Source organism: Neovison vison, chromosome 8 (assembly GCF_020171115.1).
Source record: "Neovison vison isolate M4711 chromosome 8, ASM_NN_V1, whole genome shotgun sequence".
NCBI classification, from domain to species: Eukaryota; Metazoa; Chordata; class Mammalia; order Carnivora; family Mustelidae; genus Neogale; species Neogale vison.
Genome location: NC_058098.1, coordinates 11048335 through 11064166, shown reverse-complemented (window position 1 = coordinate 11064166; position 15832 = coordinate 11048335). Strand labels below are relative to the sequence as shown.

At 46.4% G+C, this 15832-nt stretch overlaps 1 protein-coding gene across 1 annotated transcript in view; it reads right to left on the bottom strand.

Annotated features, from left to right (window-relative positions):
* Positions 1-1391: 1391 nt before the first annotated feature.
* The window catches only part of UBE2V1 (ubiquitin conjugating enzyme E2 V1), a 30298-nt gene continuing 15857 nt past the window's right edge, over positions 1392-15832 (bottom strand). The window contains exons 2-4 of the mRNA XM_044262847.1: positions 13444-13592; positions 4390-4515; positions 1392-3198 (exon numbers count right to left, since the gene is read on the bottom strand). Coding sequence (XP_044118782.1) covers positions 3052-3198; positions 4390-4515; positions 13444-13592 — 422 coding nt within the window. The 3' untranslated portion in view covers positions 1392-3051. The remainder of the gene's footprint in view (positions 3199-4389; positions 4516-13443; positions 13593-15832) is intronic.

Here is a 15832-nt window from a genome sequence, read left to right as displayed (position 1 = left end):
CGGCGAAGCAGCCTGCTCAGCCCCCCCCCCCATAAGTGCTGCTTCTCTGCCCTAAATTCAGGCCCGAAGTGCAGACCACCTGTAAACCCACCAGCAACAGTGAGGGGCAAATCACATGTCTGGGGGGCGGGCATAACCACAGATCAGACTCCGTTATCACAAGACGGTTCTGGGCAAATTTCCACAAGCTCAGAGGTCAGTTCTCTGTCGCACACCAAGAAGCTGAGAAGTGCACACTCCAGCATTTCAGATGGCTCGTTCGTCTCTCTGGAGGTCACATGCATAAGAGGGCTGCCACCTTTAGATTCAGCCCTGAATTGGCCTTGGGGGTTTTCCAGCAGCATTTTGAAATAATTCTAGACCCTCCCCTGTCCTTTCCCTCCCTCAGGGAAGGTAGGACTGAGTGCGGAGAAGCCACAGCTGGAAGGCAGGAATTCACTCCCGAGGCCTCCTAGGGACCCACCTGGCAGAATTTCGGGCAGTGCCTTCTCTGAGTGGCTTGGTAGAAATAATCTGGCTGTACCCGGGCACCAGGTTCTGACATCTGAGCTGGCCCCAACAGCCACAAAAGAATGGCCTGGCTCCTGCCACAGGACACCAAGGTCAAGCCTGCTGGCGGTTGGGACCACAGCAGAAGTTCAAATCCTGGATTTGAACGGCCAGAAGTTCAAATCCTGGATAAAAACGGCCACAGACACATGTCCACTCCGTACACAGTAGGCAGTAGATAAACTGTCCACTGTCAGGCAAAAATTTTGTCTCAAACACCAAAAATCCATGTGAAAGTCCCTTCCCAACAGACTCATAAATCCGGTCTAAGTAGGTACTAGAGGGGACTTAGTAGCTGGAGTCTACAAAGCTACTTAAAGCAAAGACACCACCCCCTAGCCCGCCCCCCGCCACCCCTTGCGCCATCACCTTGCCGGGTGGGGGTTGGCAAACTGTGGTGCATGGGCCAAAGCTGGCCCACTGACTTATGCACAGCCCCTTGGTGAAGAACTATTTTTGCAGATGAACATTTACAGATTTGATAAACCAGGAATACTAACTTTGAATTCCAGTAAGCAAAATGTTATCCTCTAAAGAAAGAATTCCATTCTACTCATTGGTTGAACTATAACGTTAGAAACGAACTATACTCAGTTACTAGATTTTAAAATTCCATCAATAAACAATTTTGTGGAAATCCATTTTCTCACTATATAAATATTTACACAGTACCTTCAATTTTGCCTCTTGGCCCACAAAGCTCAAGAACTTACTGACTTAGGACCTTGGAGGAAGAAGGTCTGCTGACCCCTGGTTTAGGACATCCATTTGAACCCCAAAGCATCTAAGACATCAAATTCTGTTCCTAAATTATATGCCAAGAGGAAGAAGGGCACAGCTTCTTAAATATTAACGCACACTTTTTTTTTTATTATATTAAAATCAGGCAATGGTCTGACAATAAAAAGGCTGCTTATGGAATACTGTTATGTTCAACTTTGCTTACAGGATGTTAAATCCTTAGAACTAAGGTATCCCCCAGAAAAAGATTAATGGAAACATCGATTGCTTTTCAGACTTGATAGTTGCTGCTTCAAAAGGTGGTTTTATATAAACACTAAGTTAAAAAAAAAAAAAACCTTTAGAACACAATGAATCGCTTTTATTTCGGTATGCATCCACATCTCAGCATTTAGTGGTCCTGAACAGAAAAGTGGAAAAATGCAGCAATTTGCCAGGAAGTCAAGCCCGCCAATTTCGGGGATCTGCTGTGCACACCGGGTTCTTTCTTAATCCCTGCTGAGGACCGTGAGAAGCAGCAGCACCAAAACCAAAGTATGCACCGAATTCAAGGTTCTTTTTTGTTCCAGTTGTCAGATTCCAAACTAGACCCCAGTGGATTGTAAGATGACCACGTGAGAACCCTGTTTAAAACTTCTTCAATTTTTAAAAAGCAAAAGCAATTACAGGAAAAGAAAACAATTCATTCAGAGGGATCGTGTGTGCTTACAAGTGTCTTCTGTGGCCTTTCTCCAAGTTTAACCAAGCACTTTGAGAGCTGGCAGGTCTGAGTACCCCTGGTGACTGTTCTTTTCACTTTATCAAAACCTGAGCTAAAAAACCACATCAGCTGACGACGGCGGCAGCAGAGGGTGGCAGGGCTGAGGACCCAGTATTCATTCCCAGGCTGGTGGAGAGTGAGTACATATGGTTCCAAAACTAAACGAGGGAAGTCAGAGACTCTTTTCCAACCTTACCTGATGGCTTCTGGCCAAAGCAAGGAAGTGTGTCAAGTGTTGGATGGTGGTGCAAAAAGGGTCTGGAGGAGGAGGAAGGGAAAAAGCAGCACCCCTCGATTAAGGTGGGGGGGAAGATATGGGGAAAGCCCTGAATTCCTCACCAAAGGCCAATTTCAGAGGGGAGCAGAGGGGAGCAGAGGGGGTTACAATCTATGCTTCGGCCAAGGGTGGTCACGGGAAGCGGAGAAAGGATGATGGCTTGGGGGGGGGGAGGGCATCATTTAAGACTTAAAAAAAGAAACCAGGGGTGCAGCCGGAGCACCCCCGCACACCTAGCAGTAGTCCCACAGGCTGCGACCGGAAACCTTCACGCCTACTCTAGCAAGCCACCCCAGGCTGGAGGGGCTGTTGCAGGGACGGAGGGAGGGAGGCGGGGGGAGGAGAAGGGGAGAAGGCAGAGACCCCAGGCCATGAAATCAGCAGCAAGGTGATTGTGTGATGTGTCTTTTCACAGTTGAGTTAGATGTGCCCCACCGGTTCGGATGGGAATCAATTTAAATATACTTTCTTGATCCCAGAAGTTCAACTATGTGGACAGTGGTTACACTTGACAGGATGATTTGTTATAGCACAACTTATATATTTCAAATGGACAAAAAAATTAGTATCGTTTACAGTATCTTAAGATAAATTGCCTTTGAATGGGAGCTTCCTTTCCAGTACTTTGAGGTCTACAAGACGTATCTAGAAAATGTACTACTGTGGAAAATGACTGCTTAAATCGAATGGGGGAGGGGGGAGGGCCTGTGGTTTCTCTTTTTGATTAATTGCTGTAACACTGTCCTTCAGGCGGCTGAGGGAGTTTCATGTTTTCTTTAGACATCATTAGGCGCCGGAGCTCTTGCAGGACAACTTTGATGCTATATGAATTCTGCCATTTTGCTAGCACTGATATGGCTCTTGGGTCCACCTACAAAAAGGCAAACAGAAAACTGTCAGGCTCTCAAACAAACGAATCACTACAGGCTGGAGTAAGGCGGCAGATAGGATTCAAGGTATTTTTCAAGTTGAACGCGTCCATCACATAATGGTATCTGACGGGCAGAAGGACCTGCGCGATGCCCTCCCCCCAGGTCAGTTTGTGTCCCAAACCCTCACTGTTTGGGAGAAGGAAACCATGGGTAAGTAAAGCCTCCCTCAGGGCCCTGACACTCGGCAAGAGTCCGACTGGTTCTCAACAGTGACCTGCTGGGCTGCTGCCACTGCTCAGGGCTGGCCCCTTCTCGACTCCACACCCAGGTGGCGGATACTACCGCTGCACGGGGCAGTAAGGAGCAAAAGCACGCGGTGGCCCAGATCCACACTCTCGTGACAAGGATCTGTCTCCGAGTCACACTCTCTCAAGTTAGTGCAGCAATTCCCAAAAGAAGTCTCCCAAAGCATGGGTCGAGTTCTGGGTTCAGGACTTTCGGTGGAACTCAGATGCAAGAAACAGTGAACACACGGCAACAAGGCCCATCCCTTTTTTTCTTTCAAGTCTTCTCAATATCTCACAACAAAGGCTTAGCTCACGTGATGCTAATGAGTAAAACCTTTCAACGCTTGCTGATCCCCCCCTTTAAATAAGAGAGCAGGTCTCAAAGGCTCAAAGCAAGAAACCTGGGAGGAAGAATTTACTAACATCACTCTCATTTTGTAGTATTTACTGCTGCCATTACTGCCTTCTTCGGACAACTGAGACCGCTTTTCCATTTATGGTAGTCAAAATAAATTTAAAAAGCAAGGCCAGTAAAGGGGAAAAACCAGCCTGTACCATAAATAAGGCTCAGGAAGTCCAAGTATGATCCTGGGCAGGATTCCACACCTCTGTCCCTCAGGCCCCTCCTCCCCACCTCAGGAGGCCCATCATGAAGACAGAATGAGCTCCTCTCTCACGCGAGCAGCAGCGGGTTGGCCAGGAGTGAGTGTGGCATAAAATGATGATTTAAATATAGTTGGGGGACAGGCCCTCACCCAGAGTCTGCCCCTGTTCATACTGCAGTACCTTTCAGCATCAAACAACCATGAAATATATGGACTCAGGGCCACAGCGCCCCTGATGTTTAAGCACAAAGCATTTCTCAACCAAAAGGAACAAGCGTGGGCAGGAAAAACAACTTACCACTCCATTAGAACTATTAACTCCATTCATATTAATTTTTGTTACAAATCTTACAAAGGGGGGTGCTTCTGGGTATTTAGGTCCACATTCTATTTTAAGGCTGTATATTCGGTTTTCATAAATTGTCTGGAAAAAAAAGGTACAGAGACATCAGGCAATTACAAACCATGAATTCAAAAAGGCAGATCTTTTGAAACCCCATTTCTCCCTGCCTGCAGAACTGGTGCATCTGCTTCCTTTATACAGAGTCTACCTGTTACCTGTGAGGTTAGCAGAACCAGTTCCCACACTAGTGTCTATGAATTCTTGGGGGATACAAAGACGATTTAAAACTGTATCACTGAAGTTTCAAGTTTAAGTCCAATCAGGTGGACTTGTTTTTGCATTAACTTCTCTACTTTGCAGGCCTGTCCTGTGCTCTGGGTAATGGTGTGTAAGGGGCCCTCCCTACTCTGGGAAGCCACACCAAATGCTTATTCATGCGAGGGTCCACCAATGCATTAACTAGCGCCAAGAGCAAAGCACAGGCCAGGCGGCTCTTTAGAAGAACTTCACTGTGAAACACAAGCAGCGGGTGCGGGTGCAGGTGCACATGCGGGAGCCGCGTTCCCACCTCCTCATCACTCTGGGGCCGTGTGCCGCACCATCTCCCCCCACAGGCTTTACATCCACCTGCGAGGCTATAGGCATGTCGTGGGTGAGGTGGGGAGCCACGGATGCCAGGCCCGCAGAGGAAAAGACTGTCCTTCACATGCCAACCGTGGCTCTGTCGAAAAACACTGGGAAGTCCAATCCCACTCAGCAATGAACTTTCTCCCTGTAACTTCCACCTGATGAGCAGCAAAATGCGCTGTCACTAGCAGGTGGTTCCGTCTGCCTAGAGCACCCTGCCCCCACCTGAACTACCACACATCCTTAAGACCCAGTTCAAACATCACGTGCTCACACGTGCTCAGCCATCATACGGGACAGGAGAGTCCACCGCTTTCTGTCCTATATGAAGCGGCGATGTTATCAGTTACATGTCTAAAGACCACCCTGAAAGGTGAGGTGTCTGATTAGTTTGGCCCCCTCGAAGGCTGAGGCCACCCACCCTCCCATAGGTCCCGTTCTCGGGCACCCGTACTCCTGGCTTCCTCAGAGCCTCCTGCACAAGTAACGGCTCCCACGCAAACAGCGCCATCTAGCTGTCGTTGGGGGAATAAATTACAGAAGACGTGACCGAAATCCTTGAAAACATTACGTCTAAAGGGTGGTCTACGCCTAAGAAAAAGACAGGAACATATTTTAAGATTCAGAAGGCATTCATCCTTCACATCCACAAACCTTTCACATCCACTTAACAGGGACTCCAAACTGTGACAAATCCAAACTCAGTTTTGGATTTCCACCCACCCTCAACCTGCTCGTCCTCTCTTCTTCCTTTAAAAATGGCACCACCACCGAGCAGTTAGTTAAAGCAAAACACAGGAGCCAGCCACAACCCCCTTTTCTCTTACCCCCTCCTTCTAATCAAAAGAGGGTCTCAGCTTCTACCTCCAAGAGCGATCCCGCACCCACCCACGTCCCTCCACCAGCCCCTCCCCTCAGTCACCCCAGGTCGCTGCTCTCGCTGCCCCCCTACATCTGTTCTCCACTACAGCAGCCTGACCGATCTCTCCATACCAAGAACTTAACCCCTCCGATGGTGGCTAGGGACCCGAGAAGGAAGCCCACGTCCTTGGATCAGACCCTGCGCAGCCCTGCCTTCCTCTCTTTTCATTCTTCCTCCTCTCCATCTAGCCCCCAACTTCTCTCTACCGTGGGGCCCCGACACCAGCTGCCGTTCTGTGTCCACCCCGCAGCTCTCTGGCTCCAGGACACCTTCCTCTCAGATGTCCTCCTGATCACCCACCTGAGGTCTCCTGTCAGACCTCCCCCAACAAACTGAGAACAAGGAGGGCAGAGGCCTCAACAGAATTGATTCTCAAATGCTCCTTGACTCACATACGGCTCTTCACAAGTTTATAAAATGAACAGTCTGTTGCAACTAAGGTGCTCCCTCAGAAGATCAAAATTCACTCAGTTAATACAAGAAGGAAGCGACAGGGATTTATGGAAAATAGGATAAAAGGTCTATCCTCAGCACCTAGCACAGTCTCCATCAGCAACTCTGCACTTGGCTGTATCTGCTGACTGCATGGATCCCAAGTTCATCCCTGGACATCTGCCTTACATTCATGCTCAATGGTTTTGTCACATAATTCAGACAGAACTTCTTATATAAAATAGTCCCTGGGGGTATGCGCTTGTGGTAAATATCAAAATCAGTAAGTCTTTTTAAAAATATTCAATATCACATTTTGGAGGTTCTGATGCACCAATGAATTCACCTGCCGGGATGTTCTGTGGCTTATCAGTCTCGAAAAAATTTCACTCATCATTCTAAGTTACAAAAGCATCAAAATGGTTAAGCACTAAGGTAAGCTGCTCGGTGACAGGATTCTGATTATTACATATATTAGACTTATTACTTTTGACACTATGAAGTCTAATTTTAAAATGTGCCTCTATGACGAAGTTCTTAGAAAGCAGAAAGGAAATACTAAATTTCTGACCACTGATGTTCAACTGACAAATTCACAGGAACATAGTAAAAAATGCCTCAAGTCAAGCAAACATAAAGATACCTTAAGGATCATTAAAAAGGACAAAGCAAGACTTTTGTAGAAAATGGGAAAATGGTTCTGGTTTTTTGTTTGGTTTGGTTTACTAGTGCTCCAGAGACCTGCTAAAAAGGTTTCACTGAAGAAAGGAATTGTGCCTGGAGAAGAACGGCTAGAACATTCTGTGGATGAGGAACACTGCTCAAGATTTGTTATTTGATCATGAAACACTGTCTACTTTGTTGACACTGCTAGAGCTTCATGGGGCAGTTTGGCAGTGCCTATCTAAATGTGAAATAGGCATGCTTAAATCAGAAATTCGAGGAACTTCCTACAGCAGACCTGTACTTCTGCATAAAAATATGAAGCAAAAAAAAAAAAAAGCATTGTTTGCAATAGCAAAAATAACTATGAACAATTTAAATGTCCACCTGCAAGGGACTGACTGAGCAAACACATTCATAAAACTGGATACTTCGTAGCCTTTTCAAAGGCTGAGGCCCAGATACACACATGGAAAGACCGACAAGACATGGGTCTTGGTACAACCAGCCAGTTGCAGAATATGTACAACCTATAAGAGCAGAGAGACACACACACACACACACACACACACACACACACAAAAAAAGAGCAGAGAGACACCCCCCTCTATCTGAGGCTATGTGAATGTGCACAAGCGATGTTTCATTCACTGCACACTACAGGCCCGGAGCCTAACGATGGCAAACACTTCCTGGGCCTAAAATATATACATGAGAGAATCCCAGCTGAATCATGATGAAAAACGTCAGATAAATTCCAATATAGACACTCTACAAAATACCTGACCAGCGTGCTTCAAACTGTCAAAGGCAAGAAAAACCTGAAATTGTCACAGCCACAAAGAGCCCAGGATATGACAACAAAATATAATGTAGTATCCTGGATAGGATTCTGGAACAGAAAATAGACACTGAGTAAAACTGAGAACATCTAAATCAGATATGGACTTTAGTTAATAGTAAGGCACTAGTATGGGGCCACTGGTGACAAAGGTACTATCCCAATAGAAGATGCTAACAACATGGGAAACTGGGGGAGAGGTACACACGGAACTTTACAGACTTTTCCATCTTTTCTAGAAATCTAGAAGTACTGTGAAATAAATGTAGTTTTAAAACGCAGGATATGAGCAAAGGGAAAAAGGTACTGGTTGCAAAAATGAGAAAATCACAAACTCTCAGTATATATAAAAAGGTGACTCAGGTCAACCAGATGACCGCTCCTCAAGCAACAGCTTCCACAGGTGTGCGTTAACTTAGGTGTGCTGTCCAAGGTCGGCACGTGCTGTGTGAGGAGGAGGGTGGGCCCTTCAAAAAGGGAGAAAGTCTAGATAGCTCTGGATGAAGACGGAAGAAAATGCACGGGAAGAGCCGTCCAGGAGGTGGACCCAACGCGGCTCACAGTCCACCTCGAGAGCAGGCATATGGCTGGCAGGGATAAGCCAGGACACGAGACACAGCACTAGGCATTTTAACAGTGAATTTAACATAGGGAATTGGTTAAACAGGTGTCACTGGGCTGAAAACACCCGCTGCTGATGCCAGGGTGAAGGACCATTGCCAGAGTGGTGGAGAAAGAACAGGCAAACAAGCAGAAGCAAGTCCCTTCTCCCTGCCGCTCGGGCACTCTGCTGTGTCCCTGACTGCAGGAACCTAATAGGGCACCAGCTGGCAAAGGAAAAATGTAGTTCACAGAGTCCCAGCCCTAGCATCCAACAGGAGAGCTGAGGAAGTTGGGTGTGGTGCTTAAGTGGGCTTCTGCAAACCCCTCCAGTGACAAGACACAAAAATCTTCCTCTGCACCGAGCCTCTCCCTCTTGCCACAGTCAGGGTATCCTGCTGTGGCAAGAGGGTCCCCAACATTGTCACTGCCTCCTGGGACAGCTCCTCCCGGTGCTTGGCTCTGATGGCTGTGCCCCCCAGGTCCTCGCAGAGCCAGGGCTGTTATTATTTCCTGCAGTGTTATCTCTGTGGTCCCACAGTGTGCCCGCCTGCTTTTTCAGTCCAACACTAATTTGATTAACTTCCTATATTAAATTCTCTCTGTTGAAATACCTAGCATCGTTTCTCTTTTCCTGACTAACACAAAGAGTTAAGGGGAACAAAGGGAACTTCTTACTTTACATACTCTGTATTGTTTGAGACTTTTTATGAGGATATATTCATGTACCAGACCTGCCACATAAAGCTGTTTAAAAAGACAGATCAAGATGCACGGACATGGAAAGACATCCACCATCTGTGAAGTGAAAAAAATGAAGGTGCAAAACATTGTGTACAGCAAGGTCTCATTTTTATTGCAAAGGCTATGTGCTTATGTTTATGTCCCCAAAGCAAAAGCCAGTAGAAACACACTCATTCTGTGGGGAGTATAATGAAATGGGGGAAGGATCACTCTCCCTTTACCTCACACAGTCCTGCAATTATGTTTTGTTCTTAAGCATGCGTACAGTATTTTTAGATAAGTATGTGTAAAAACACACCCAGGCTCTAACTCACACCTAAAAACATTATCTTGGACAACCCAGAGACACAAACAGTGTTTCTCAACCAAGGCAATTTCTGACTTGGTTTCTCCCTTGAGGGGTGTGGGAATTAGGAAACATCTGGAGACATTAATGACTGTCACAGCTCGGGGAGGGAGGTGCTACTGGCGTCTGGTGAGCAGGGACCAGGGGTCTCGCTAATCCAACAATGCACAGGATGGCCCCACAACAAAGAATGATCCAGCTCAAGAGGTCAGTGGTGCCGAAGCCGAGAAACTGCTCTGTAGCCTGGCTCTTCTTAGCACCTCTGTGGCCAGAGCAGAAATAATCCAGCTTAAATGCTGCAGACAGCTGGATTTGCCTGCATTTTGCAAAGGGCACTTGGATGAGAAACTTACTTTCAGGTTTGGAGAACTTGCCTTCTTAAAAAAAAAAAAAAATTCAAAAACTAACACATATATGGTAAAAAATGAGTTTCCTTTCCACCCTCGTCCCAGCCAGCTAGATCCCTTCTGAAGAAGGCAACCGTCGTCCCCAACTTCTTTCCTGTTCCCCCAAAAGTACTGTAAACACAAAGAAGCACGAGGGTATGTATAGCCCTCTTCTCCCTGCCCCGCCCCCCCAAACTCCGGGGGCAGCATTTCCTATACTGCTTTGTACCTTTTTTCACTTAAATATCATGGAAATCATTCCATTTCAGCACACATTAAGCTGTCTCTTTTCAGCAGCTCAACAGTACACACGATGGTCTTGTGAAAGACACTGACGTGGCTTCCGGTATTCCGAATGCACAAACAGGCATTTGGGCAACACATTAAAAAAAGCTGAGTAAATTCTGAGAATTGCTGGATCACTTTTGATGGAGGATTTTCTTTTGAGTTATACAGTTATACAAAAATCCAGTAGGCAGATGAGTTACTAAGTGTTCTATTTAGATATTTTAATAATTATGTTGCTATTCCAGGGACGCCTGGGTGGCTCAGTTGGTTAAGCAGCTGCCTTCGGCTCAGGTCATGATCCCAGCGTCCTGGGATCGAGTCCCGCATCGGGCTCCTTGCTCGGCGGGGAGCCTGCTTCTCCCTCTGCCTCTGCCTGCCTCTCTGTCTGCCTGTGCTCACTCTCTCTCCCTCTCTCTCTGACAAATAAATAAATAAAATCTTTAAAAAAAAAAAAAATTATGTTGCTATTCCAGAGGCCTAGCATATGCCTTGTAGGCTAGTCGTTAAGCGGACTGGTCACAGGAAGCACCTAGAAGCAGACAGTTCTTTTTACGACCTTGTTTTTAACCTTGGGGAATCAGATCAAGTGTAACTACAAGGGTGAAAAACCAGTCAGTGGCAAGCACTGGTGAGGGTGTGGAGAAGCAGACACCCTCATGGGCTGCTGGTGGAAATGTAAATGGTACAGGCGCTTGGGAAAACAGCCTGGCAATTATTTAAAATGTTAAGCATAAAGTTACAATAAGATCCAGACGGTGCCAATCCTAGGTATACACCCAAGAGAAATGAAACCTTTTATGTCCACACAAAATCCTGTATACACATATTCATAATAGGCAAAACAAAACAAAACAAAAAACAAACCCAAGTATCTATCAGCTAGCTCATGGATGAAGAAAATACAGTCCATCTACTTAATGGAATACTATTCAGCCGTAGAAAGGAATGAACAACTGGTAAGTGCTAGGACATGTATGAACCCTGAAAACAGTAAAAACTACCACAAAAGACCACATGTTGTGTGATTCCATTTATATGAAATATCTAGAACATACAGAGTCATAGGGACAGAGTAAATGAGAGGTTGTCAAAGGTGAGGGAGTGGGGTGGGGGCAGATTGGGAGTGACTGCCAATGGGGAAGGAGGTTTCTCTCTGAGGGAGTGAAAATGTTCTGAAATTAGTGACAGGTGCACAGCTCTGAATATAACAAAATCCACTGAACAGTGACTTCGTCAGTACATTCTACAGTAAGTAAATTCTACGATATGTGAATTCCACCTCGGTGAAGCTACTATACACACACACATATAAAATACATTACATACATGTATGTGTGTGTATACATGCACATACATGTAAATATACAGAATGTATGGAGAGCCCCTTGCATACTGTGGCCACTCACTAAAAGGGAGAGCCCTGCGGAAAGAGTTAAAATCAAACTCAGGGTAATCCAAGGTGTTGTAGGTAGAACAGAATATTTTCAATGGAGTTTGGTGGTTCATTTGTTTAAGCGTATGGTTCAGTGGTATTTAGTATTCGCAATGTTGTACACTGCTTCGTTCTTAATTTGTTAAAGCCTGAACATCGATCTGCTAATGAACAGATCTCCTGAACAACTAACCCATGCTGTGTCATTTCCAGGTGCGAGGGAGAGTCAAGGGAAGGGGGTTCTCATCCTCAAGCCACCTAACCCGTTCTTAGGCAGAGAAGAAAGGCAGTGAAGGAAGCCATCAGCAACAGCGGGCTTTCAGAGATGGCAAGAAACGATCTCCATGAAGAAACACGCTTTCTAGATCGAGTTTTCCCCAGTATTTAATAGATCCGAAATCCTGGTTTTCAGAGACTTTTTTTTAAGATAAAAAAATAAATAAAAATAGTAAATTGGATTTTTTTTTTAAACCCAGAAAATAAAACCACAGGGTCAAAGACGATTCAAGAAGTGACATTAAACAGTAAAGCCAGTCCTTCACCGTGAATGTTTGTGATGGTCCACGATGAACAGGAGATCTTCCTAACAGTTAATGAGCATGACCTTCCTCCTTGTTTCAGACGGCGCCACATCCCACTTGTCTCCTGCCCCCGGAGCTGGTGCAGGGCCTGTGCGCGCAGTGGAGAGTGCATGGCCGCCGGCCGCCATCCACTTTAAGCACAAGCACACACAGGAAAGGTCCTGCTACATTCAGGCAGAATCTCCCATAGTCTGAAACAAGTGTCACATTATGGGAATCCATTTCCTAACTCCTACCTCATATTACTACTTAACATTCTAGGTAATTCTATAATGGGAACAAATGAAAACTCAAAATCTAAACAGAAAAGAGATAATGTAGCGTAAGGTTAAGAGCACAGGGTATGGAGTCTGAACCCCTTTGGGAATTATCAGGTATGTGACTTTGGGCAAGTGACTTGACTTCTCTGAGTCTGTTTCCTCACCTGTAAAATGGGATGTGACAACACAATAGTAATACTAACGCTACTAACAATAGGTTCTCGAACAATAGGTTCTTGTGACAATTCAATGACTTTTCTTGGGGGTTTTACTACGTACACTAAAACGTTAGCTAGCACTTATGAAGTCTGGAACCCTCACAGATCACGAAGCTCTGAAAGAGAGGTCAATTTTCTCCTCCCCGTTGTCTCTGTCTTCCACGCAAAGGCCTCTGGATCTCACAGTGCCTGCAGGAGACCAGGGCCAACCAGGCAGGCAAAAAGCCTTTGCTGAACAGCCTGAGAATTAGGAGATGGGCGCGCGGCAGACCGGGAAACTGTGAATGAAAACCATAGCCGTGAAGGCTTTCCGAAGTTCGTTTGGACACGGTCTTCGGAACGCTGGCTGTATCTGAAACCTGTTATTTGATAAGCCCACGAATTTCTTCTGAAGTGCACGTGAGGGTACAATGACCTCACAGCTCCCTGCCTCCACTGCCATGGAAATTCACTCTAGGAGTCTAAACAGGTTTTTGCTTACCATGTAGAGGGATTAAACAGCATCAGAGGAGGTTCAAATATATAAACTGAAACTGGTCAAAACAGAATAGCCACATTTCAGAAAATATACCATTGGTGAGTTTTTTCCGTGATTAAGGCTAATATTTCTTAAAAGGAGGCACAGTGAATTTAAGACATTGACATTTATAGCCGTAGCTCGACGCTTACTCTTGGAGGCCCAATTATCATCCCTGTCCATCTTGTAAGTGTCATGTCTTCGTCATCTTCTAGACCCCAGCTAACTGTGCCATCTCCTACTCCTTTCTGGCCTTCTTCCAGTTCTTCCAACAGTCGAAAATTGCGAGGGACTTTTACTCCTAAAATAAATGGAAAGAAATTCAAGATACTAGCAACTCCAGGGGAACCTGTAAGCCTAGATCTAGCTGCTCGTTATTACTATGTGGATATAGAGATGCTGACATGCAAAAAAAACCTGGCTGAGAGTTGTCGTCCCTTAAACTTGCTTACAGAGCTTCTGGGACCGAGCAGCGTGCCCACGAGGAAGGGTCGTGGTTTTGTTTAAGGTGAAGTGACCACTAAACCAAGCCTAGAAAGACCATGCCCCCTCCCCGCCAGGTCCCGCAGCTTCGATAACTTCATCAAGAGTTTGTGTCAATATGTTGATCAGTTTGGGTCCAGAACAGATGAAAACCACCAACACTGGTTATCATGAGCAGCAACTGCCTCAGAAGAGAAAAGGCTCCTGCTTCTGTTTCGTTCTTATTACACGTTTTTGAGGCTAAGGGTATGTGCATTTGTTGGAAAGACGCTCAAACTACCTCAGGAGGAACAACCAGCCGCGACAGCCACATGAAATAAAAACAGTATTCTCTTGATCAGCTAAGAGCCAACTGAAGGCGCCGGGGGTGAAATTTTCAGTTATTCAAGCCGTGGTTTCTCTCTTATGAAAAAGCCCAAAGAGCTGGTTCTCTGATTTACTTGTTTCCAAAAATTCCAAAGCCTGGCAAGTAGCTCGTGGAAGAAATCACACAAACACTCTCACAGGTTCAAGCTACTATACCTGAGTTCAGATTAAGGCTTGAGCCACTTCTGGGTGCTTTCCAGAACAGAACCGAGGCACTGGGGACAGACAGGGGACGAGGCTGTGGAAGGGCAGGGGGAGCAACTCTCTTCCTGTGCTTGGGCTCCAAGCAACCCTCCCAGGAAATGTTCTGCCAGCCGGTCCTGCCTGCCTCTCTCTCCCCTCTTCCACCTGCCTCCCCGGCATTTGAACTATAATCTCTGGGGGAAAAAACCTCAAATTCAGACAAATTCTACGCTCTCTTTTGCCTCGAATGCTGAACCTCCGACTGGCCAGACTTCCGGAGGTGAGCAGCACTTACCACGGAGCCGTGGAGGAAAACTCACTGGAGGGACTGCGGACTAGGAGGTGGTTCCCAGGATCTCTCAGGGTTTCCCAAGGTGGGGCGCCTCTATTATTCGTTCAACTGGAGTAAATGCCAGAGCACCTGCTCTGTGTCGGGCACTTTTCTAGGCAACGGGGACTAAGCAGTGAAAAAACAAAAATGCCTGTCCCCAATGGAGCGTACATGCTAGTGGGGACATATAATCACCGAACAGAAATACAGATCAGAGACGACCACAGCCGGTGGAGTTCTGGAGCAGGGAGCGGTAGGGGGAGGAGCTCCAGCTTTAAACGGGGAGATCAAGGAAAGCCTTACTGCGACCAGGTGTCCGGAGGTCCTGTCCCTAACCTGCGTGAAGGGGCATGACCTACGCAGAGCTGAGCAGAGAGGCTTCCAATGAAGAAAGAGCAAGCGCTCAGACCCGCAGGTAAGACCTTGACTGGAATGTCACAGAACAGCAAGAGCCCAATTCAGCTAGCAGCGGGACAGTGAGAGGGAGGAGCAGGGGATGGGTAAGGACTCCAATTACTGATCTGCGAAGACAGCAGAGTTCCGAGGAGTGGTGGGATCTGACTTGCTTTTTAAAAATAGGATCTCTCCGACTGCTGTGCACAGAGTGAGGCGAAGGGAGCTTCGGCCTCCTGTAAAAATCCTGGCAAAAGAACATTCTGGCTTGGGCTGGTGAAGGTGGTGAGAAGTAGTGCAATTCCAGATATTCGGGAGGTGCACAGTGCTAAGACTCGCGGCCAGACTGCCCGAGTGCCCGAAAGCCGAGCAGTCTACTACTCTGGCTTCCCGGCTTTTGTCTGAGCAAGTGGAAGGGCGGAGTTGCCAATGGTAGTTACAGGAGAGGATTTAGGTGGCGATAACTGAACACTTCACTTGACAGTTCTGTATTCATTTTTTTTTTTTTAAAGATTTTAATTATTTGACAAAGAGAGACAAGTGACAAAGGGAACACACAGGCAGGGGGAGTGGGAGACAGAGAAGTAGGTTTCCTGCTGAGCAGGGCGCCCAAAGAGGGGCTCGATCCCAGGACCCCAGGATCATGAACTGAGATGAAGGCAGAGCCTTTTTTTTTTTTTTTTTTTTTTAAAGATTTTATTTATTTATTTGACAGACACAGACAAGTAGGCAGAGAGGCAGGAGCAGAGAGAAAGGAAGGGAACCTCTCTGCTGAGCAGAGAGCC